Source organism: Prionailurus viverrinus, chromosome D3 (genome assembly GCF_022837055.1).
Source record: "Prionailurus viverrinus isolate Anna chromosome D3, UM_Priviv_1.0, whole genome shotgun sequence".
Taxonomy (NCBI): Eukaryota; Metazoa; Chordata; class Mammalia; order Carnivora; family Felidae; genus Prionailurus; species Prionailurus viverrinus.
In genome coordinates, this window is record NC_062572.1 from 25,971,791 (window position 1) to 25,993,205 (window position 21,415).

Here is a 21,415-nt window from a genome sequence, read left to right on the forward strand (position 1 = left end):
CAGAAGTCTGGAATCGAGTGCCCACGGGGCTCTGCTCCTTCTGAGGGCTCTAGGGGAGAATCCCTCCTTGCTTCTCCCGGCTTCTGGTGGTTGCCAGAAATTCTTGGGGGTCTTTGGCTCGTGGATACATCCCTCCAAACTTGCCCCTGTCGTTACGAGGCAGGCCTTCCCCTGGCATGTCTCTGCCTCTGCACCCAAATCTCCCCTGCATTCTCTGCTAAAGACACCGGCCACTAAATAAGGGCTTACTCTAACCCGTATAAGCTCGTCGTAACTTGGGGGCATCTGCGGGGACCCTGTTTCCAGAGGGTCACATGCCTAGGTTCTCAGTGGATATGAATTTTGAGGGGGGTGTACACTGTTTGTTTTTTAAAGTTTACTTATTTTTATTTATTTATTTTTTAAAGAGAGAGAGAGAGAGCAAGCAGGGGAGCGGCCGAGAGAGAGGGAGACAGAATCCCAAGCGGGCTCTGAGCTATCAGTGCAGAGCCCGATGCGGGGCTTGAACTCACGAACCGTGGGCCGAGGTCAGGAGTCGGATGCTTAACCTACTGAGGCACGCAGGCGTCTCTGGGGCCGGGGGGGGGGGGGGGGTGGGGGGCACGCTTTGATCAACCACAGAGGGTGACTGGGCAGTTCCTCCATGAAGGAGGAGCTTGCCTGGAGGTGGGCGGGGCTTCAGAATGTGCACATTCCCCCTTTGGGGGATTTCCTTAAGATAACAAATCTCCTAGAAGCTTCTGCTTAGCCTGACAAACAGTTCGGCCCCTATGGGGTCTATGTAGGCTGAATGAAGGCATTCTTTATAACCCAGCGACTCCACTCCTGGGAACATCCCCAGCAGAAACAAGTCCTGTGATCATCGGAAGACATGCACTAGAATGTTCACAGCAGAATTATTCATCTGGGCTGTAACTGGAAACTACCAAATGCCTGTCTCGGTAAATTGCAAAACCAGCCACAATCCTTTGCAGTCCATCCCATGAAGAAGCAGAGTCAATTTCCTTTCCCCTGGAACCTGGCCTGGTCTTGCAGCTTGTTGTGGCCAATAGGACACGGCAGAAGTGATGCGCGCTGGTTCCAAGACTTCGAGAGGTATTGCACGCTCCCCTTTGCTCTCCGGGAACTCCGCAGTCACCGTGTGAGAAGTCCCGGCTGCCGGGCTGGAGGATGGGTGAGCTTCCCCAGCTGGCGTCTTCCTCGACCAGCCAGCCCCAGCCACACGGATGCAGACACGCGAGCGAGCCCAGCCGACATCAGCCCAGCTCAGCCCGGCCCAGAAGAACCTCCTAGATGACGCCCGTCCACATCTACCAGCTGACGCACGTGCTAAGTAAATGGCTGTTGTTTTAAGGCACTAAGCTTTGGGGAGCTTTGTTACCCAGCAATAGCTAATTGATACATCATCAAGAGTAAAACGGTTACATTGTGGGATGTCATGTTCCCGGAAAGCAGCTCATTACAGCAGAGGGCGTACAGAAGTAGGTGAACGGGATCTATGGTGAGGTAAGTCAGGATATCCGTTCTCCCCAGCTCCGGGGGGGGGGGGGCAGTGATTAGGAGGGGGTAGGAGAGGGGAATTCTGGGTGCCGGTTATACAGGTACATCCACTCGGTGAACCTTTGTTGAGCTGTAGACCTACAACGTGTGCTTCTTTGTGCGTGTAGGTTATACTATGGTAGAGATGGGAAAAAAGTGCCAGGTCTCTTGTTTCTTTTTTAATTGCCAGAGAGCCCATGGGATTGCATCTCACGCGGAGGACGGTGTGTAAGGGGAACATCACAAACAGCCAATACGCCCTGGAAAATTCCTTGGGAAGCTGTCATGTGGGGGCCAACTGCTATCTCTCCATAAATCCGGTACGGCCAGTTTTTCCACCCGAGTTGGGACAGATCACTATTTCTCCTGTCAGGCTCCAGACGAAGCAGAGGTTTGTGTGTAGGGGTCACACAGCGAGCCGCAGTAGGTAGGTATTCACACCCAGGCAGACGTGTGGGACCAGAAGTGAGGGCTCGGCTTGGGGCAGGCACCCTTCAAATCCTGGGGGCGGGGGGATGTAGCCTCCGGTTGGGGCGTTGGGGCAGGGGAGGGATGTGTTTAGTTAAGTTGACCTTGACTCATTGTAACTAAGTTCTGATGCGAGGCCAGTGTGTTAAGGACTTAACTCTTGATCGACCGGTTGTTCTTCACCTATAACCCCAACATCTCCTGCTCCAGCTGGGACATCAGTGTTGTGTCACGAAGCCTGAACTGTGGTCTTAACGCGGTCCCAGGCAGGTCACCTAACCTTTCGGGGCCTCGGTGTCCTCATCTGTAAATGGTGGGGCGGTAGACTGGGACAAAATGGGTGCCCTCTGCCAGTCTGGGGTTCTAAGTGGCCCTTTGGGAGATAAAAACACCCCAACCTCCAGATCCTAGGGGCTGCCATCGACTTTCTGGGTGACCCTGGGTAGTCCCGGCTTCCCTGCTTTATCTTCTCCATCTGTGCCTTGAGTAGATTGTCCCATGGTTTTCTTTTTGCAGGCGTTGGACAGAGGCAGGGGCTGGCGCTGTGCAAGAGGGCTGTGATCACCAGGTCCGGGAAGGAGGGATTGTCTGCAATAAAGACGGGCGACCATGCTCTGCAAGGTGGAACCCCGGGGTGCCGGCAAGGTGCTTATGGCTTGAGGGTGGGGTAAGGATGCAGCTTCTCCAGCAGGCTGGCTCTCTCCTTAGCCTCGACATTCCTTCCTGAACTTGTAGAGTGTCCCGAACCTGGCTGGAGAGTGGATGGTTCCAGGTACCGCAGGTGAGCCGGGGCGGGGGAGAGGGGGGTTGGAGATGAGAAAGAGCGTCGCACAGACTTGCATTCATTCACTGAATATTCACTGAGCAACTACTAGAGGCTGTGCTTGAGGCAGAGAGTGAGGTAGAGAGAGAGGGGAACAGAGACAGAGAAGAGATTGAAAGACAGAAGAAGAAGAGCAAAACCGAGGCACGTTTCGTCCACTCATTTCACAAGCGTTAACTGAGCACCTACTTTGTGTTAGAGGCAGGCTTGGAGTCAGGGCAGAGAGAAGTCGGCGGACGGAGTTTGTAGCTGGGCAAACTGTGCCCCCTTGGTTAGAGCCGGCTACTGTAGAAACACACACAGACTGAGGTCTTCTGACTGCAAAGCGCCCCCCGCCCCCATCCCTCCCGTGGATGGCTCCTGCCTTTGCCCGCTAACCTCCCACCCCTCATATTCTACCCTGAAGACCTTGCCGGGGGCTGGGTGGGCAGCGCGGGGGTCCCCGGGCCTGGTTGCTCACCAGAAGTGTCTGGGGGACCCTCAAAGAAACCATAGCGTCCTGGGACCCCAGCATTCGCCATCGGGCCGCGGGGTTGTGGCCCAGGGCCTGGGAATCTGCATGTTAGCAGCTGTTCCCGCTGGGGCTCAGCAGGCGTGGGAGCCCAGGTGGTGGACACGTGTCCCCGGGGGGCCTCCCCTGGGGCTCCCGCTGCTGTCACAGCCACACACGTCCTTCTGCAAACACACACGGCCCATGATTGATTCTCTGCCGTTCCCCTCCCAGCCCAGCGGGTCTGATTGAATGGCCGACGTGCTGCCCAAACACCCTCCTGGAACCACTTCCCTGCCCTCTGCCCCGGAAGTCGTTTGTTTGTTTTTAGACGCAGTCTTTATGTCCAGCTGAATGGCCACCGGCCTCCTGGGGGCCGCCCATCCAAGCTGGAGCCAGGCTGGAGACTGTCTGGGGCTGGGGCTGGGGTGGGCAGTGGCCGTGTGCGGTCACTCGGTGAGCCTGGGGAGGACCCCCGTGCTTCCTGCACTCACCTGGGCATCTGTCCCATGTGGACACACACGGGGGTGGCCCTTGAGTAGCTATTTCTCCCTTCCCTTAACCAGGGAAGGTGTTTATTAAGCACCTGAGCCAGGCTCTTGCTGTTCCGGTCTCTAGGAAAGAATCCACAGGCCACTTTTGTTGTTAAAAGACCAGCCTCTGCAACTCAACAGACTGGGGCTTGAATCTCAGTCTCACCCCTCCCTCCTGTGCCTCAGTTTCCATATCTGCCCCATGGCAGGAAAGGGAGGCTGGGAGGGTTCCTGACATCCTGGATGAGAGAGAAATGCCCCGCACCGGCCTGGCACACACTGGGCACTCAGAACCTCTTCCTTTCTCCCTCTCCCCCAATCCCCACTTCTCTTGGCCTCTGCCACATGGCCTCCCATCCCACCCTGACCTGCACTGGAAAAGAAGGGAGTGTCTTGGGCCAGGAGTCTAGAACCTCAGGTCCTGATTCTCACTTTGCTGTACTCGGCTGTGTGATCTTAGGCAAATATCTGCCCCTCTCTGGTCTGGCCAGATCATCTCAACGTCGCTCTCGGACTATGGGTCCGGGTTGTGAGTTCCTGGGGACAGTGGAACTTTCTGTCTTGTCTGGTACAGAGTAGGTGCTCTGGGAGTGAACATGGCAATGGGGTAAGTGCCTCTTTAGCAATATCTGGGCACTAAATTGTACAGATTTGGTTGGAGGGCTTTGGCTCTCAGAAGGGGGCTCTTTCTCTTGGGAGAGCTGTGCAGGGGCGGGGCGGGAGAGGAGGAGGTTCCTGTATTTCTTCTTTTCACGGAAACCCTGTAGCCTGGCCTCCTCACTTTTGGTGAGGCAAAAATGGGGATGGAATGGGGTTAGGGGGCCAGTTCTAGCTGTTGGGCTGGAGGCATGCCTGACCCTGCCCTCCCCTCCCCTCCCCTCCTAGGGATCTCCTGGGCCTTTTCCCTCCTCCCTTTCTGGGTTTAGCAGGTCTGGGAAGCAGGGCCTTGCACTCATCTGTTACTTCATCCATCCATCCATCCATCCATCCATCCCCTTTCTCCGCAAGCACAGCTGTGGATTTGCCCTTAAGAGACCCAGCCTGGTGGAGGGAACAGCAGGTCAAGAGGCAGTGATGATTCAGGCTGTTGGGAGCTGTGATGGGGACTCACAGGGCATGTGGGAACCCACGCGAGGCTCCTAAATCAGCCTGGGGGTGTTGGCTATCAGGGCGGGCTGCCTGGAGGAGGGGGTGTTTAATAAAAACCCTGCAGGAGTTAATGGGGAGGAGATGAGGGGTGGAAGCGTTTTGGGTCAAGGGAATGAACAGCATGTGTAAAGTTCTGAGAATGGCACTCTAAGGAACCAGAAGCAACTTGAGGACAGCAGCAAGGATCATCTTCCCCAGATGTGTTAGCTCACTGAGCCCTCCCAGCCATCCATCCCCATTTTACAGACAAGGAAACTGAGGCCGGGAGACGCGGAGACTTGCCTGAGGCCTCAGGCTGCCTGAGCCCGGCCTCCTCAAGCAGCCAACGAGCTCAGCTCCAAAGGGGCAAGACAGGCTGGGTTGACAAGCCTCCTCCCAGAGCTCCCCTGGGCTGGGCTGGAGGCCCCGGGGAGGCCCCCGCCGGGTGGGGGCAGGGCGTGGGAAGGCAGTAAACTGGTTTGGAGCGGCAGGGCTTTCCTGTCGCTGCCGGTGGCCCCCTGCCTTTGTCCTCATGTGTCACTGAGGAATGTGGCTAAGGTCTGGATAAAGGCATCTTTGTTTGGAGGCCTCAGGAGGGGGAGGGGGAGGACGGGGAGAGGGAGGAGCATGGCCAGGAAAGGGTTACAGTCCCTCCCTTCTGGCGGTCCCATGTCAGGTCTGGGCAGGCAGCACCCGTGCCCTGTGGACACCCACATCCTCTGCCATGCTCTTAATGCACTTTCTGACTTTAGATGGGTAGCTTCCTTTTCTCTGAGACTCAGTTTCCACATCTGGGTAATGGGAATCTGCTTCCAACCTCTATGTATGGTTTCGAGGCTCCAGCCAAACAAGCTGCGTGGTTGACTCTTTGGGCCAGGTCTACTGATGAATGAGAAAAAGGCAGTCCGGAGAGGTAAAAAGACTTCCCCAAGGTCATGCAGCTTGACCTTGCTGGGGGTGGGGGGTGGGGGGCGGGGGGTGGGGGATGAAGTCAAATGCCTGCTGACGTTGGTTGAGCAGGGAGATGGGCACCTGTCTGTCTCCTTCTGCGAGTGGCTGGGCTCTGGGAGGGGTCTTATGCCTCCGTGAGGGTGAGGAGTGACAGGGGTCACTTACATGCATGTACTTGCTCACGGCAGCCTCTTGAGGGCAGGCTCTGGATTCATCCTTGGCCGCCAGTGCCCCCCAGTGCCGGCCCAAGGTGGGCGGCAAAGCCCAGTGCCTCAAGCCAGCCTCTGTGTGATCCCCGGCTGGTCTCGACCTTCTCGGTGTGTTGGTTTCTGTCTCCGTGAAATGGATCTAACGGGAGGGACACAAGTCACGGGGTTGTGGGGAAAGTTCAAGGAGAAATAGGCCCAGAGTCGGCCCAGAGCCTGGCACCGGTTAGCAGGATTAGTGGGACAATGGATATCTGCTTGATGGCTGCACAAAGGATTTTCTCAAGGTCACAGCACGGGGAGCTTGGATCAGCCCTGGGCTCCTCCTGGCTCTTCCTGCCCAGGAAGGAAGGGTGTGGACCCTGGAGGGGCTGTGATCCTGGGAGGTGGGGGGGCGGGGACAGTGGAATGCCGAAGTAGGTAGCCCCAGCGGCCAGCTCTCCCCTTTTGGGAGGAGGTGTTAGTGGGCTGGAGCTCGGAGACATGGCTCCACACCCCTCCCCACGGTGACAGACTTGGACGGACAGATGGGACAGGGCTCAGCATGCTTAGTCATGGCCCAGATATAATCTTGGCCCCAGGGGGCAGCTACCTCTGTCTTGCTCCCTCCCAGCCGCTTCAGCCAATCCCAGTAAATCCGAGCCTGTCTTTGCTCAGTGGGCAAAGGGAGTGGGGCTGAGCTCACTCCCTTTGGACGCAAGAGGAAATGGAAGCCCAGAGAGGGGGAGTGATCTACCCAAAGCCGCACAGCCAGCAATGTACAAAATTATGCACTCGCTCATTGACTTGGCGAATATTTTTGGAGTGCTAAGGGCAGATGAAGTCCTTCAAGAAGGGCGTTCCTGGAGGAAGCGTTGGCTTGTGCAAGAGAATGGACAAGTCCTGGGATGGTTAAGGGTGCGGGTGCCGGAGCTGGTCTGTGAGACTCAAATCTAAGCTCTGCCGCTTACTATGTAACTCTGAGCAGGTGAACGGACGGCTCTGTGCCTCTGTTTCTTCACCTGTGGGCTGAAGATACTCAGAGTGCTTATGACATGGGACGCCTGGGAAGATGGCAGGGAGATGACCCACAGAGGAGGCTCTGCATGGGGACCTGGGGCACAGTAGGTGCTCAATAAACGGGAGCTGTTAAGAGGTGATCGAGACTACAGAACGTCTGGAACTTGAGCACCGTTAGTCAGAGGTGGGAGAGGGAACATCTGGGGCCCAGAGTGGGGTGTCCTGGCTCAGTGTGGGGGCTGGGGCAACCATGGAAGGGGTCCCGCGGTTTGACTGGCTGCTGTGAGGGGCGTGGGGGGGCAGGGAAGAGGAGGGGGCAGGAGGAGGAGAGGGGAGGGCGTCATCCGGGGCAACACCCCCGGGGTTCTGATGGAAGGGGGAAGAGTGGAGGGAAAGGGGAGACGATGGAGCCCTTGCCCGGAGCAGGGAGGCCCTCTAGGTGCCAAGCTAGGGGCTCAGTACACAATAAAGCCACGGGGCTCCGTGTTCAAAACCGCAGAAATAGTGCCTATAAAGGTACTAAGATATAAAGCTTGTTCTTTCCTTCTGCCTGTCCTGTCTGCTCGCCCGCACGCCGCGCTCCATTGCCCCGCCGGCCCTCATTTACCAAACACAGGTTCAGAAGATAAAATTAGGAAGAATTTTAAGACGGCAACAGAGAAACGTTGGAGCTGGTGCGGACCCTTCGGGGCCCCGTGTGACCGCAGAGATCGGTCCCATAAACGGACCCTGACCGTGCCCATTTTCCAGATGAGAAAACTGAGGCTTCAGGGAGTTAAATGCGGGGGGGGGACGCGAGCCCTGCAATTCTCACTCGCTCTGGAGTGCCCTGTTTTTCTCCGCTTGTGCCTTCTCCTAATTTCTACTGACCAAACTCCCGTGGAGGGTCCGACGCCAATTTACGGTAAAACGCTGTTCATAAGGACGGAAAGGGAGAGGCAACGTCGCCCTGTGGGAAGACCCAGCCTAGCCCCAGCTGTGTGACCACGGACGGGCCACTCTGTGCCCACGGTCCCCCTGCGGACACGGGCTTGGAGCCCAGAACTCCTGCCCACACCTGTCTTTGCCTCCAAGCCTCCACATCCCTGTCAGTGTCTGAGGCTTGAAGCAGCCGTAAAAAATAAAACCACAGTCCCCCCCCAGGGTGCTCGCCGGCTTCTCAGGCCTTATTTTTTTTGGCTGCTAAGGAGACTAATAAATGGCTTGCCACTTGACGTAATCATTAAGGGCTCCACTGAGCTGTGGGCAGCGTTTCCTCCCCTCCTTGGCCGGGCCTGGGGCGCCCAGCCATCGAGGGTGGCAGTGATGGATGGTGTCATCACGGGGCTTGCCCAGGGGGGGGAGTGCAGGCGGTGGGCGGGCATAGCTCTCTCTCCTGCGGGCTCCTGAGCTATTCGTTATGGGAAGGGGGAGTCGCCGCGTGGGGGTGACGGCTGGCTTCCAGAAGGGGCACGAGCGGGACTTCCGAGGGGAGCGTGTTCCAGGGCGGTTGTAGAAACTAGCGTTTGGGTGCAGGGAGTCCCTTGACGAATGGCCAGTAATAACAGACGGAAAGGAAAGGGGGTCTTGTAGGCGGTAGGTGATCCATACATACACACAACGATGTGTGTGTGTGTGTGTGTGTGTGTGTGTGTGTGCGCGTAAGTTATAAAATTGTAAAACCATTTCGAAAATGTCACTAAAAATATGATAAAGTGATCACAACCATTTTCTCAGTTCTCTGACTCTCTCCTGGGTCTGGACCCTTTGCCATGCGGCTTTACGGTTCTTCCCATCAGAAGATGATACGTTTCCAGGGATCAGGGCTCGTTCACGTGACTTGTTTTGGCCAACAGAACGCGGGACATGGGGTGCCTTGCCTGTTCTGAGCCTAGGCCTCAAGGGGCCTCCTGGCTCCCGCGTGTTCCCTGTGGACCCTGCCGCCACCAGGTGGACCCAGCTGGGCTGGCCCTCGGGAGGGCGAGAGACCACGTGGAGCGGACGTCGGACAGCCCCCGTCAAGACATCAAGATCACTGAAGCCACCCAGAGATGCCTATGTGAGCCTGGGGAAGACCCGCCTAGCTGACCTGCAGATGCAGGAGAAATCCTAAATGCCTACCGTTCGAAGCTCTTGGGTTTTGTGGTGGCTTGTTACGCAGCAGTAGCTAACCGATACAGATCGTGATACCCAGTGCTGGTGATGGTGTGAGTGAATAGGTTTCCTCACGCAGAGCCAGCGGGAGGGCGGTTTGCTACAATTTTGCGTATCCATTGAAGTAACTAAAAGATGAAAAGCACTATACTTTCTTTTTTTTTTTTTTTATTTAAAAAAAAATTTTTTTTTTCAACGTTTATTTATTTTTGGGACAGAGAGAGACAGAGCATGAACGGGGGAGGGGCAGAGAGAGAGGGAGACTCAGAATAGGAAACAGGCTCCAGGCTCTGAGCCATCAGCCCAGAGCCTGACGCGGGGCTCGAACTCACAGACCGCGAGATCGTGACCTGGCTGAAGTCGGACGCTTAACCGACTGCGCCACCCAGGCGCCCCAGCACTATACTTTCTTTTAATGTTTATTTACTTTTGAGAAACAGAGAGACAGAGCGTGAGCAGGGCAGGGGCGGAGAGAGAGGGAGACCCAGACTCTGAAGCAGGCGCCAGGCTCTGGGCTGTCAGCACAGAGCCCGACATGGGGCTTGAACCCACAAACCGTGAGATCATGACAGGAGCCAAAGTAGGACGCTTAACAGAGTGAGCCACCCAGGGGCCCTGAATGTCCCCTTCTTACGAGCCCGTCCTGGGGGCAACAACACTCGGGGAGGTGTATTGACAGTCTTGGCTTTGGGGATTAGTTCCCCTGGAAATCCAAAAACATTTGTTTCCTGCACACAAAGATTTATCGGCGAGGATGTCCATTGCGGCATGGTTTACGGTGAACAAATAAAAACAAACAGAATGGCCAACATGAAAGAAACTGGTATTGCTTATTTTGCTGCTTTTTTATGATGGCTTATTGTTCACAGAGTTTTCCTAATAGTGCCCAAATAAATTAAGATACGGTCTAGGTGGAAAGACGGTTCGGCCACAAAAATGGGGGTCTGGAAGAAAATCTGGTGACATTAAAATTTTCAGGCTGTTACTTGAAAGTAAAAATCAAGTTGCAAAAGAGAATTCTGTTTGTTACGTTTATTTATTTATTTTGAGAGAGAGGGGGAGAGAGCGCACGTGCATGTGTGAGAGCAGGGGGAGGGGCAGAGAGAGAGGGAGGGAGAGAATCCCAAGCAGGCTCCGTGCTGACAGCATGGAGCCCCATGTGGGGGTCAGTCCTATAAACCATGAGATCATGTCCCGAACCAAGAGTTGGACGCTTAACTGACTGAGCCACCCAGGTGCCCCAAAATACAATTCTCATGTGATCCCGATTCTTGTAGAAAATTGTTTTATCTCTCTCTCTCAATCTGTACAGAGAAAATCATGTGGAGGAAATGAACCCAAAATGTTGTCTGGGTTTGTTCCTTGTGGTGGGGTTATATGCACCTTGTTTTTGTCTTCTTTGTATTAATGCATTTATTTTGAATTTATTTGGTGCCAGGTACCTTATGAAACATGTTTGGGTCTCCACGAGTTCTCACAGTGAATCTTAGAGGTGGATACTGGCACCCCATTTCACAGAGAGCTCCCCATTTCACCGATGACACCCTTAAGATGGAGGGATGCTAAGCAACTTTGAGTTAGGTGAGAGAGTGAGTGAATGGATGAATGAATGAACGAAGGAAGGGAGGAAGGAACCAGAAGCCTGTAGCCAAGATGAGGAGGAGTCTGGAGACCTCAAGTAAAAAACAGTGAAGGGGCACCTGGGCGGCTCAGCCGGTCATCAGCTCAGGTCAAGAGCTCATGGTTCATGAGATCGAGCCTCACATCAGGCTCTGCGCTGACAGTGTGGAGCCTGTTTGGGATTCTCTCTCTGCCCCTCTCTCTCTCAAAATAAATAAACTTAAAAAAAAGCCCCCACCAAAGAAGAGAAAGGAAGGAAGGAAGAAAGAAGAAAGGAAGGAAGGAAAGAAGGAAGGAAGAAAGAATAAAGAAAGGAAGGAAGGAAAGAAGAAAGGAAGGAAAGAAGGAAGGAAGGAAAGAAGGAAGGAAGGAAAGAAGAAAGAAAGAAAGAAGGAAGGAAGGAAGGAAGGAAGGGTGAAGGCACAGGTGTTGATGTCCCCTGCACCCCTCTGCCATTCTCTCTGAAATGCCCCCATTTCCTTTCCTCCTTTCTTCTTTTAGAAAGGGACCAGAATCCCTCCTGTTATCTGCTCAAGCATTTTCCAGACCTGGAGGAACCCTGAGAAATTATCTAGCCCTACATTCTCAGATGTTTTTAGGTTTTTTTTTTTTTTAAGTAACCTTTTCACTCTGACGAACAAAGAACTATTCATCGTGGAAAATTTGAAAAATGATAAAAGTATGAAGGAGCAGAACACCCCCCCCCCTTCCCGCCCCCTATTTCCACCATCAGAACTGTCAAGGTTGACATCTGGCTGCAGTTCCTCGCAGAGACTTTTGCCCTCTGGTTTTCTCTTTACGTGGTTGGCATCACACCGGCTGTATAATCTTATAACCCGCTAGCTCTACGTCACGTCACTAAAAATCCACGTAGACGTAAACGCAGCAGTGGGATATTCCAAGTGTGGGGATCCCCAGTCAATGTAATCAGTCTCTGGGGGCTGAGGACCCCCCCCCCCCCCCGTTTCATAGGGAAGCTCCCCACTCTGAGCCCGAACGACTCTGTGTCTGGCTCCTTTAGATATTGGTGGGGGGAGGGGGTGTCACCTACAATTTTGATCAAAAAGGAGAAAGAGCCCCCTGTCTAAAAAGATTTGGCTCATCATCTAAAGAGGAAGTGTGATCTGTTCAACGTCTCGCAGCAAATCAGGGGCAGGCCCGGGTCTGGGAGCCGGGACGGTCGCTAGTGGGCACCATCTGTATACCTGGAACCGTGCTCAGCCCTGGGGCACCAGCGCCAAATCAGACAGACTGGGTGTCTGCTCTCCCGAAACTTCCGGTCCACCAGGGAAGCTGTAAAATCCGGGTCACCCAGACAAATCGCGGAGCGGTTTGCAGTCCTCGACTGGGGCTGTGGGAGCTGAGGACCGGGTGGAGGTGGGGGAGAACAGAGCGGAGCGGAGGGAGAAGTGGTGTCTTTGGGGGCTGACCTCCCGGCTGAGGCTCAAGGGTTGGGAGAGGCGAGGAGGCCAGAGGGAGGGCAAGGGCAAAGGCCTGGGGACTGCTTTGGCGGGAGGGGACAGGGCGAGGGCACACAGTCTCACGGTCCGCGGTAAGAGGGTTTTAAGCAGGGGAGGGACGTGACCGGATCCGTGTTCTAAAAGGTCACTGGCCGCCCCGGGGCTGTGGCTGGCGGTCTGCTGAGGCCCTGTAGGCCGGCGACCGGGTGCATGGCTCTGTCGGGACCCTCTCCCACCCCTAGCCCTCTGGCTTCCCTCCCGGGGGGGACAGCACAGCGGGGGGATCCATCAGTCGGCCACAGGCCAAGGCCCCCTTGCACCTGTGAGGATCGCCCCCCCCCCCCCCCCCCCCCCCGCCCCCACCGCAGGGAGATGGGAACAGCAAATCCCTCCCCTGGCCTGGCTGGGGGCCTGCCTGCCCTGCAAGGCCCCAGTCTTGTCACCCCTGTTCTGGGCGTCAAATGGGGCCGGGCTGGCTGTATCCTGCTTTGCTCAGCTTCCCGGCCACCCTCCGGCCTCAGTGTCCCAGCAAGATGTGGCCCGATGACCACAACTCGCTGGGCACCCAGTTGAGGTCAGAGCCTGAGTTAAGTGTCTTCCGCTCAGCTCCGTCAGCTGATACCTACCCCACGTGCTTGGTCTCAGCAGACGCCCAAGGCTGCAGAGTGACCTGTCTGGGATCACACAGCCCGTCAGGGGTGCAGCTGGCCTACATGTAGGACAGCTCTGTGCAGACCCCACATGCCCCACCGGAGACTCTGCATCTCAGTCCCCCAGAGGGATGGCAGCCATTGTTCAGAGGAAGGAGGGTGGGGAACAGTGTTCCCACCAGTGGGAACAGCATATGCAAAGTCTAGATGGGATAGCGTATACGTATGTGGGTGGTTTTTTTTTTTGGTAATGCTTTATTGAGCCATAATTCACATACCACAAAGTTTACCCATGTGAAGTGCACAGTTCGATGGTTTTTTTCAAGATGGTTATTCAAGGGGCACCTGGGTGGCTCAGTCGGTCGAGCGACCGACTTCGGCTCAGGTCACGATCTCACGGTTCGTGGGTTGAGGCTCTGTGCCGACAGCTCAGAGCCCGGAGCCTGCTTCGGATTCTGTGTCTCCCTCTCTCTCTCTCTGCCCCTCCCCATTCATGCTCTGTCTCTCTCTGTCTCAGAAATAAATAAACATTAAAAATAAATAAAAATAAATGGTTATTCAAGAATCTTACAAGCATCACCATGACGGATTCTAGAACGGGGTCATCACCTCAAAAAGAAACCCTGTATCCTTAGCTCTTAGCCCCCAAGCCCTTCACCCACCCCTGCCTCTGGCAACTTCCCATCTACTTAGTTTCTGTAGATTTGCCTAGTCTAGACATCCCGTGCAAATGAAGCCATACAATATGTGGTCCTCTGCCACTGGCTTCCTTCACACTGCGTGATGTGTTCAAGGCACCTCCGAGCTGTAGTGTGGAGTATATCACCCCCTTTGGTGGCCGAATTAACTTCCGTTGTACGGCTCGACCACACTTGATCTGCCGTTCGTTGGTTGACGGACACCTGGATTATTTTCACCTTTTGACCATCACGAATTGCGCGGCTATGAACATTCACGTACATTTTCACCTGTTCGTGTGTGCTCATTTCTCTTTGGTCTGTCCCTAGGGGAGGAATGGCTAGGTCACATGGTAACTCTAGGTTTTACTTTTTAAATTAAATTAAATTGAATGTTTTCTTTTTTTTAGAGAGAGAGAGAGAGAGAGTGAGCCGGGAAGGGGCAGAGGGGGGGGAGAGAGAGAATGTTAAGCAGGCTCTGCACTGAGCTGACTCGGGGGCTCAGTCTCACGACGGTGAGATCATGTAGGGTCTAACTTTTTAAGCAACTGCTGAGTTATTTTCTGAAATAATTCAAAACTGGCAAGTGTGTGTGTGTGTTTGTGTGTGAGAGAATTAGTATGCATGGACACTTGTATTTGTACATGTGCATTAGGTATGTAACACATAGCATATAACATTGGTTACGTGTCTGAGTGTTAAATTGCCCTTAAATAGTAGTTATTGTGGTACTTTTTGTTCTACTTCTCATTTAAATGTTTTTTAATGTTTATTATTTAGTTTTGAGAGAGAGAGAGAGACAGAGTGCAAGCAGGGGCAGGGCAGAGAGCGAGGGAGACACAGAATCCGATGCAGGCTCCAGGCTCCGAGCTGTCAGCACAGAGCCCGACGCGGGGCTCGAACTCACAAACCGCGAGATCATGACCTGAGCCGAAGTCAGACGCTTAACCGACTGAGCCCCCCCAGGCGCCCCATTTTTGTTGTACTTAGGGAGGTAAGTAGGTGGCCATTCCTGGCCGGGGGACCAGTAAGGGCAAAAGCTGAGAGGTACGAGAAATGAGAGAGAGAGGTGAGTTCTCTCCTTGGAAAATGCTGGAAAATGGCCAGGTCCACAGCAGCCCCTCCCCGCCCCCCCCACGTCTTCCTTCTACTCTCCCTGCCAGGGCCACCAAACCCACAGCATCTCATGCAAATCGTATGCAAATCTCCTGCCTCCCATCAGCCCTGCGGCACCCAGAGGAGTGGGAAATATTCTCGTTTGGGTCCTTCCCTTCATTAATTTCCGAGCCGTAGTACATTACTCATGGATAATTAAGAGTGAGCTATTAATACAACATTTAATATTCAAGTGCAGCGAAGAGGAGAGAGCTGTTAAGGCACAGAATCCTATTTCGCAAGACATTGCGGTTTAGCGATGAGATATTTTTTTCACCTTCCCGAAGCTCAGGACTGCTCGCCTCAAAGTGGGGGCCTGAGAACTTCATTTATTGATAGAATTCGGAGAAGACCTTAAATCACCAGGAAATCCATGCGAAGAGCCCCGTGGAGATGGCCGGCCAGTAATTACACCCGGAAGTGGGACTGTGTCCGTGGGGCGTGTCTGGGGCCAGGGATGGTCCAGCTGTCCCCTGGCTGACAGGGGACTGACGGCAAGCGGGCCGGGCAGAGGCAGAGGTAAAGGAAGAACCGTGGAAACGTGGTCTACACCTGGGGCGGGGGATGAGATGGGCTGTGGAGCAGCCGGAATCCGGCCACCCACAAACCTTGTTCATCCCGGCTGGAGGCTAACCCAGCCTCGACTGCCCCAACCCCCTCCCCGTGTGACCTTGAAAATAAAGATGCTCCTGTGTTTCGGCCTTACTGGTCCCCAGGGCCTGACACGGTAAAGGAGCTCACTGAACATATTTGAGCGGCCTGAGGCCTCAGTTTCCAAAGCCATAAAATGGGCGCTCAGTGGAACCATCTCTAAGGGCCGGTTCCCACCTTCTTGGAAGGGGGTAGCTGCGTGCGGTGCGGGAGGGTCCCCTGAATGCCAGTAGCTGTCCAGTCACGGAGGCCGTGTGACCTGCGTGGGCCGCAGAGCTGGGTCACATCCTGGGCCAGCTCCTCACTCGCTCTGTGGCAAGATCTGTCACCTGCTGTGAAGTGGAAGGTGACTGCCGAGTGAATGCACGGGCAGGACGGCGCGCCCTGTGGGCCCCCCCGAGGGTAAGTGATAACCCGCCGCTGGCAGAATGCCGTTCTGTTGTTTTGACGGTGGCTTTGCTGTGCAAGGATTGAGCGGCCCAGGGAGACAGGGTCGGGATATCGGGGTATCGGGGAGGGGGCGGGACCCGCGGGCAGAGGGATGGAGGTGGAACAAAGCCACTCTTCGCCAGGCGGGAGCTGGGCACTTCCACATGGACGGGTCCAACTCCCACACCCCAACCTGCAGGAGCAACTTGGGGCCCAGGAGGCCCAGAGACGTTGAGGAACCTGTCCGAAGCTGCTCAGCAGAGCCCAGTCCTCAGGCTCCTGGATCTCTGTCTCCAAGGCCTGTGCTGTGCCTGGGACTCCGGGGAACTCTTCCCAGGCGGGTGTAACAAGCTGGGGCTCAGAGTCAGCTGGACCTAAGTCCTAATTCCAGCTTCGCTCTGTATCATCATAGCAGTTATTTCTGATTTCACCACGCAGGCCCCTCATCTTGAAATGGGACTAACAGAATGAGAACCACCCTGCGGTGGCCGTGCGGAAGGGCCAATGGAGCACAGCTCTCTGGGCCCGTGGGAATTGCTCCCCACCTCTCCCCACCGGGAATGACCTCTGTACCCATTTCACAGACGAGAAAACGAAGGTTCGTAGAGGCAAAGCAGCCCTCCGGGTCACGAAGTAGCAGGCTTGTGTTTGAACCCAGAGGTGTCTGAACCCAAAGGGAGCCTTACTACACCCGCGTCAATACTAGATTACTTAATATCATGATGACGGTGATACAATTACCGATCTCTTCTCCTGCTGACCCCTGGGGAGGCTCCCTGTCCCCACCACCCTCCAAATTGGGTGGTGATAAGCCTCTGGTGTCTCTCAGGGTGGGGATCCTGGTGGGACCCCTCCAACTCTGCGGGGCAGAACACAGGTGGGCAGAGCAGTCCGTCCCCAGCCGCATCCTGGCCCTACTCGCCCTGGCCTGAGGCAGTGAGAGGGACCTGTCACTGGTCCTCCTTTCTTGCCCACCATGGGCCTAACAAATGGGTTGTCACCTGTCTCCTGGCTTGCCCGTGCCTCCTGGACCTCCGCCAGCCTCTACTGCCTGCCTCGGCCGTTGGAGGAGGGTGAGGGCACAACTTGGCCCCGGGGTCTGGAAGCGCCGTTGGATGGGGAGAGGACTCAGGGGTTCCCCGGAAACTTTTTCTCTCTGCTCCAACTCTAGCGACATGGTTTTGGGTGAAGCAAGAATGTAGCAGAGAGGCTGGGATCTGAGGCACCAGAGAGGAGGCAGAGCTCCGCCGAGGGGTTCCTAAGCCTACCCCAGGTGAGTACCGGAACTTATTTGATATTGCCTTGGATGGTCCTCAAAAGGTCTGTGGCCCCTGGGCCCTTTGGGACCCAGGGACGAAACCGAGCCCCAGAGTGGGACACGGCGTGCCCAGGCTGCACAGCAGGCTGGCCGCAGGCTTAGGGCGTTTGAGACCCGGATGGGGATCATGTGCAGCCGCGTGGAGCTGGGACTGTATCTCAGGGTGTCTGCCTCCCTGACCGGTGCTTCCATGCTCTCTGGGATGGCTCACCTTGCAGAATCCCGGGGAAACTTGATTTTCCAATGGGGTACCGATGCCTGGCAATGTGGCAATGAGGCTATGAATGGGTCTCCTTTCTAGGGTGCTAGCAGGGAGAGTTTGAGTTCCTATGTTAAATGAGAAGCTCTTTGCGCAGTGTGGCCCCAGGGGCACTCACTAGAGGTAGGAAGGGAGCTGTTTCAGGACCCTACCACAGGGGCCCTCTGGCTCTCACTGGAAGGTGGAGAATTAAAATGAAGTAACGCTGCTCTCCGTGATGGTGGCCATATTTGATAATGGCTGCCATGATGGTGACTACATTTTGCGTTGGCTGATGGCTGTGACATAATTGTGGAATTAAGATGCCGGGCAAAATTATGCAGTGGGCTGACAAAATTCCTAGATTTTCTGCTGAGTTCCCCAGAGGTAAAGGGAACATGACAAGAAAAAGGGAAATCGAGTAGTTGGAAGGAGCTGGATGTGGTCCAGCTCCTCGTTTCATGGAGGAGGAAAGGGATGCCCAGTGAGGGACTGTATCCAGGGCCGTGCAATGAGTCTCCGATGGCAGCCAGTCTCCGGGAGGAAGCATGACCTTCCCTGAGGGTATGCTTTCCTCCAAACACCGCGCGTGGCAAGGGTCACAGCCCAAGGGGACTCAGCTGGTAAAGGGCACGGCCTGGATCTGAAGGCAGAATGTCTGACCCTGAATCCAGGCCCTTCTCTGCTAGGCTCTCTGCGGAAGGCAGCCTACATATTCTGTGAACTTTGTGATGGTGGGGACCAGGCCTGCCTCCTTCTCTGTTCTGGTCCCAGTGCCCAGCCTGGCCCTCGGTGCAGATGTTTTAGAAAGACTTATTGAGTGAATGAAGAAATAAGAGAAGGATGTTATGTTCATTGTCTACACATTCACCCACCCTTCCACCCATCTACCTTGGACTGAATGTTTGTATCCCCCCCAAAATTCATACTTGGAAGCTGTAACCCCCAGTGTGGCTGTATTTGGAGATGGGGACTCTAGAGGAATCATTACATTTAAATGAGGTAATAAAGATAGGGCCCTGATTCCATAGGTTTAGTATCCTTAAACGGAGAGACCCCAGAATGCTCTCCCCACCCCTTTCCCTGCACACATACAGAGGAATGGCCATGCAAGGACACAGCCAGAAGGCAGCCATCTATAAGCCACAAAGAGAGGTCTCACTGGGAACCGAGTTAGCTGGAACCTTGATCTTAGACTTCCAGCTTCCAGAACAGTGAGAAAATAAATTTCTGTTGTTTATGCCATACAGTCTACGGTATTTTGTCCTGGTGGTCTGAGCTGACTAGTGCACCTTCTATTCCCCTTTCCCCTTTTTTCTTTCCTTCTTTCCTTCCACCACCCACCCTGCCATCATTCCATCCTCCCATCCATCCATTCATCCATCCATCATCCATCCATCCATCCATCCATTCATCTGCCCATCATCCATCCATCCATCCATCCATTCATCCACCCATCATCTATCCATCCATCCATTCATCCACCCATCATCTATCCATCCATCCATTCATCCACCCATCTTCTATCCATCCATCCATCCATCCATCCATCCATTCATCCACCCATCATCTATCCATCCATCCATTCATCCACCCATCATCTATCCATCCATCCATTCACCCACCCATCATCTATCCATCTATCCATTCATCCACCCATCATCTATCCATCCATCCATCCATTCATCCACCCATCATCTATCCATCCATCCATCCATCCATCCACCCATCATCTATCCATCCATCCATCCATCCATCCATTCATCCACCCATCATCTATCCATCCATCCATTCACCCACCCATCATCTATCCATCCATCCATCCATCCACCCATCATCTATCCATCCATCCATCCATCCATCCATCCATTCATCCACCCATCATCTATCCATCCATCCATTCATCCACCCATCATCTATCCATCCATCCATTCATCCACCCATCATCTATCCATCCATCCAGCCAGCCGTCATCTATCCATCCATCCATTCATCCACCCATCATCTATCCATCCATCCATTCATCCACCCATCATCTATCCATCCATCCATTCATCCACCCATCATCTATCCATCCACCCATTCATCCACCCATCATCTATCCATCCACCCATTCATCCACCCATCATCTATCCATCCATCCATCCAGCCAGCCAGCCATCATCTATCCATCCATCCATTCATCCACCCATCATCTATCCATCCATCCATCCATCCATCCATGCTTCCATCATTTCATCCATTCATCCAGCCATCATCTATCCATTCATATATCATCCTTCCTCTCTCCCCCTCATCCTTTCCTTTTCCCCTTCTTTCGCTTCTCCCCTCATCTACCCATCCTTCTGCCTTATCTTTCCTCTGCCCACCCCTTATCCATCCCACCCTGGCACTGCTGGGATGTCCCGACACCCTCAGCCCACTCCCTGCACCACAGCATTACCCCAAACCACATCAAAACCCGCTCCTGGGGCTTTCAGCCCAGGGATCTGATGGGACACCTTTGTATATTTTGTATCCATAACACCTAACTGTGGCAGTCTTTCTTACTCGGTTGTCACACAGCAAAACTTTGTTAAGTCAGATCAAAATTACCGTCTAAATATAATAAAAAAAACCCAGCCAGCCATATGTTCGTACGAGGTAACAAATAGAAAATTAATTTTATGTACATAAATAGGAATGATTAAACCCCCAGCAGCTGTCCAGGTATCTCATGCTGCAGAGGCTCGAGCATTCAGGGAGGACTTCTGGAGGGGAGGCTGGCCTGGAGAAGCCAGGTACCTGGGGGAAGGGCCCCCAAGGGGAGCTTGCCCAGAATTCCCAGCCACCTGTCCCGCCTGCTCCACCTCAGCCCCTCCCAGGCTGGCTCCATGCAAATCACCCAGGAGCCTCATTTGCATACACACCAGCTCATTTCCATATCCCCCAGCTCTGGGTGGTGTGATTGCCACAGGCTGGCTGAGAGCAGCCCTTTTGTTTTCACGTGCCATTCAGGGAGCTGCTCCTTCCTCCTCCTCCTTGGGGGTGGTGGAGGGAGAGAAAGAAAGAAAGGGAGAAGAAAGAAAAGGGAAGGAGGCAACCCTTCAAGACAAAGACACAGGCGCCATCTGTGCGACAGGAAGAAAATGCCACTGTCTGGAGTTTGGACCCCGGGGGAAGCGGGGGACCAGGGGACAGGGCCTTGGGGTTGGCTGGAGTGGGGGACATCTTAGACTTGCCAGAACTGGCTGGAGTCTCATCGTTTACTTGGCTCTGGCGTCCTGGGCAGGTGACCTCGAGGCCCGTGCCTCTGTTTCCCCACCTGGGAAACCGCAGCCCCCCGCCACCCCCCACCAGTATGGGTGTCACTGGCACTTAGCAGCTTCCTGGGCTCTACTCCTGTGTGGACTCCTGGCTGCAGGCCCCTGGTGGTGAAGGGACCTAGAAGTGTCCCCAGCTCTGCCCTGCCCCTCCCCCTCTCCGTGCCTTGGTTTCCCTCGTTGGGGCGGGGGGGTAGAACCTTCAAGGGCAGGTTCCCTCAGGTTCTCCCCTCCTTCCACTGTTCAGTGAATGGCAAAAAAGCCAACATAGAGAGCGATGACAATAACAATAGGAATGTTAACGGTGCATGTACGTGAGAACCCAGCCCTGGCCAAGCTCTGCACCTGACTTTCCTCATTTTATCCTCCTCACCACCCAGCGGCCCAGATTTTACTACCGTGTCCATTTTACAGATGAGGACACGGAGGCCCAAACCGAGGCCTCGGACCGTGATTTCTGCAGGCAAAGCTCTTGCCTCCTAGAGGACTTGGCTCCTGCTTCCTCCTAGTCCCCTCCCCACCAGGCCCCTGGTTGCAGAGCAGCAGCTGACCACCCTGCCGTGCATGAGTGGAAGGGGGTGGCACGCTGGCCATGCCAAGGATCAGGAAGCTGAGGGTTGCCCTATCTCAGTGAGGCAGACCAGG

The 21,415-nt window shown here is 54.6% G+C and overlaps 1 protein-coding gene across 5 annotated transcripts; it reads left to right on the forward strand.

Annotated features, from left to right (window-relative positions):
* The first annotated feature begins 755 nt into the window (after positions 1–755).
* On the forward strand, positions 756–9,502 carry LOC125148575 (uncharacterized). Of its 5 annotated transcripts, none has more exons than XR_007145640.1 (4): positions 756–1,506; positions 1,730–1,966; positions 2,524–2,788; positions 9,067–9,502. XR_007145640.1 is itself a non-coding variant. In XM_047826535.1 (4 exons), exons 1-4 carry the CDS (start codon positions 1,499–1,501, stop codon positions 9,202–9,204), a joined length of 606 nt encoding a protein of 201 aa, XP_047682491.1. In that variant the 5' UTR covers positions 756–1,498; the 3' UTR covers positions 9,205–9,502. The 5 variants fall into 5 exon arrangements, 3 of the variants coding, with proteins under 3 accessions (XP_047682491.1, XP_047682489.1, XP_047682490.1); XR_007145641.1 differs by having other exon boundaries at positions 1,730–1,859; XM_047826535.1 differs by having other exon boundaries at positions 2,524–2,652; positions 8,973–9,502.
* The last annotated feature ends 11,913 nt before the right edge of the window (positions 9,503–21,415 follow it).

What these genes read in the sequence shown, in the direction of transcription:
- LOC125148575 (XM_047826533.1), top strand. Translation starts at nt 1,227, where the DNA reads ATGCAGACACGCGAGCGAGCCCAGCCGACATCAGCCCAGCTCAGCCCG. An exon ending in CCAGCTGACGCACGTGCTAA is followed by an intron (nt 1,334 to 1,729) that starts GTAAATGGCTGT and finishes TTTAATTGCCAG; the next exon opens with AGAGCCCATGGGATTGCATC. An exon ending in CACACAGCGAGCCGCAGTAG is followed by an intron (nt 1,967 to 2,523) that starts GTAGGTATTCAC and finishes TTCTTTTTGCAG; the next exon opens with GCGTTGGACAGAGGCAGGGG.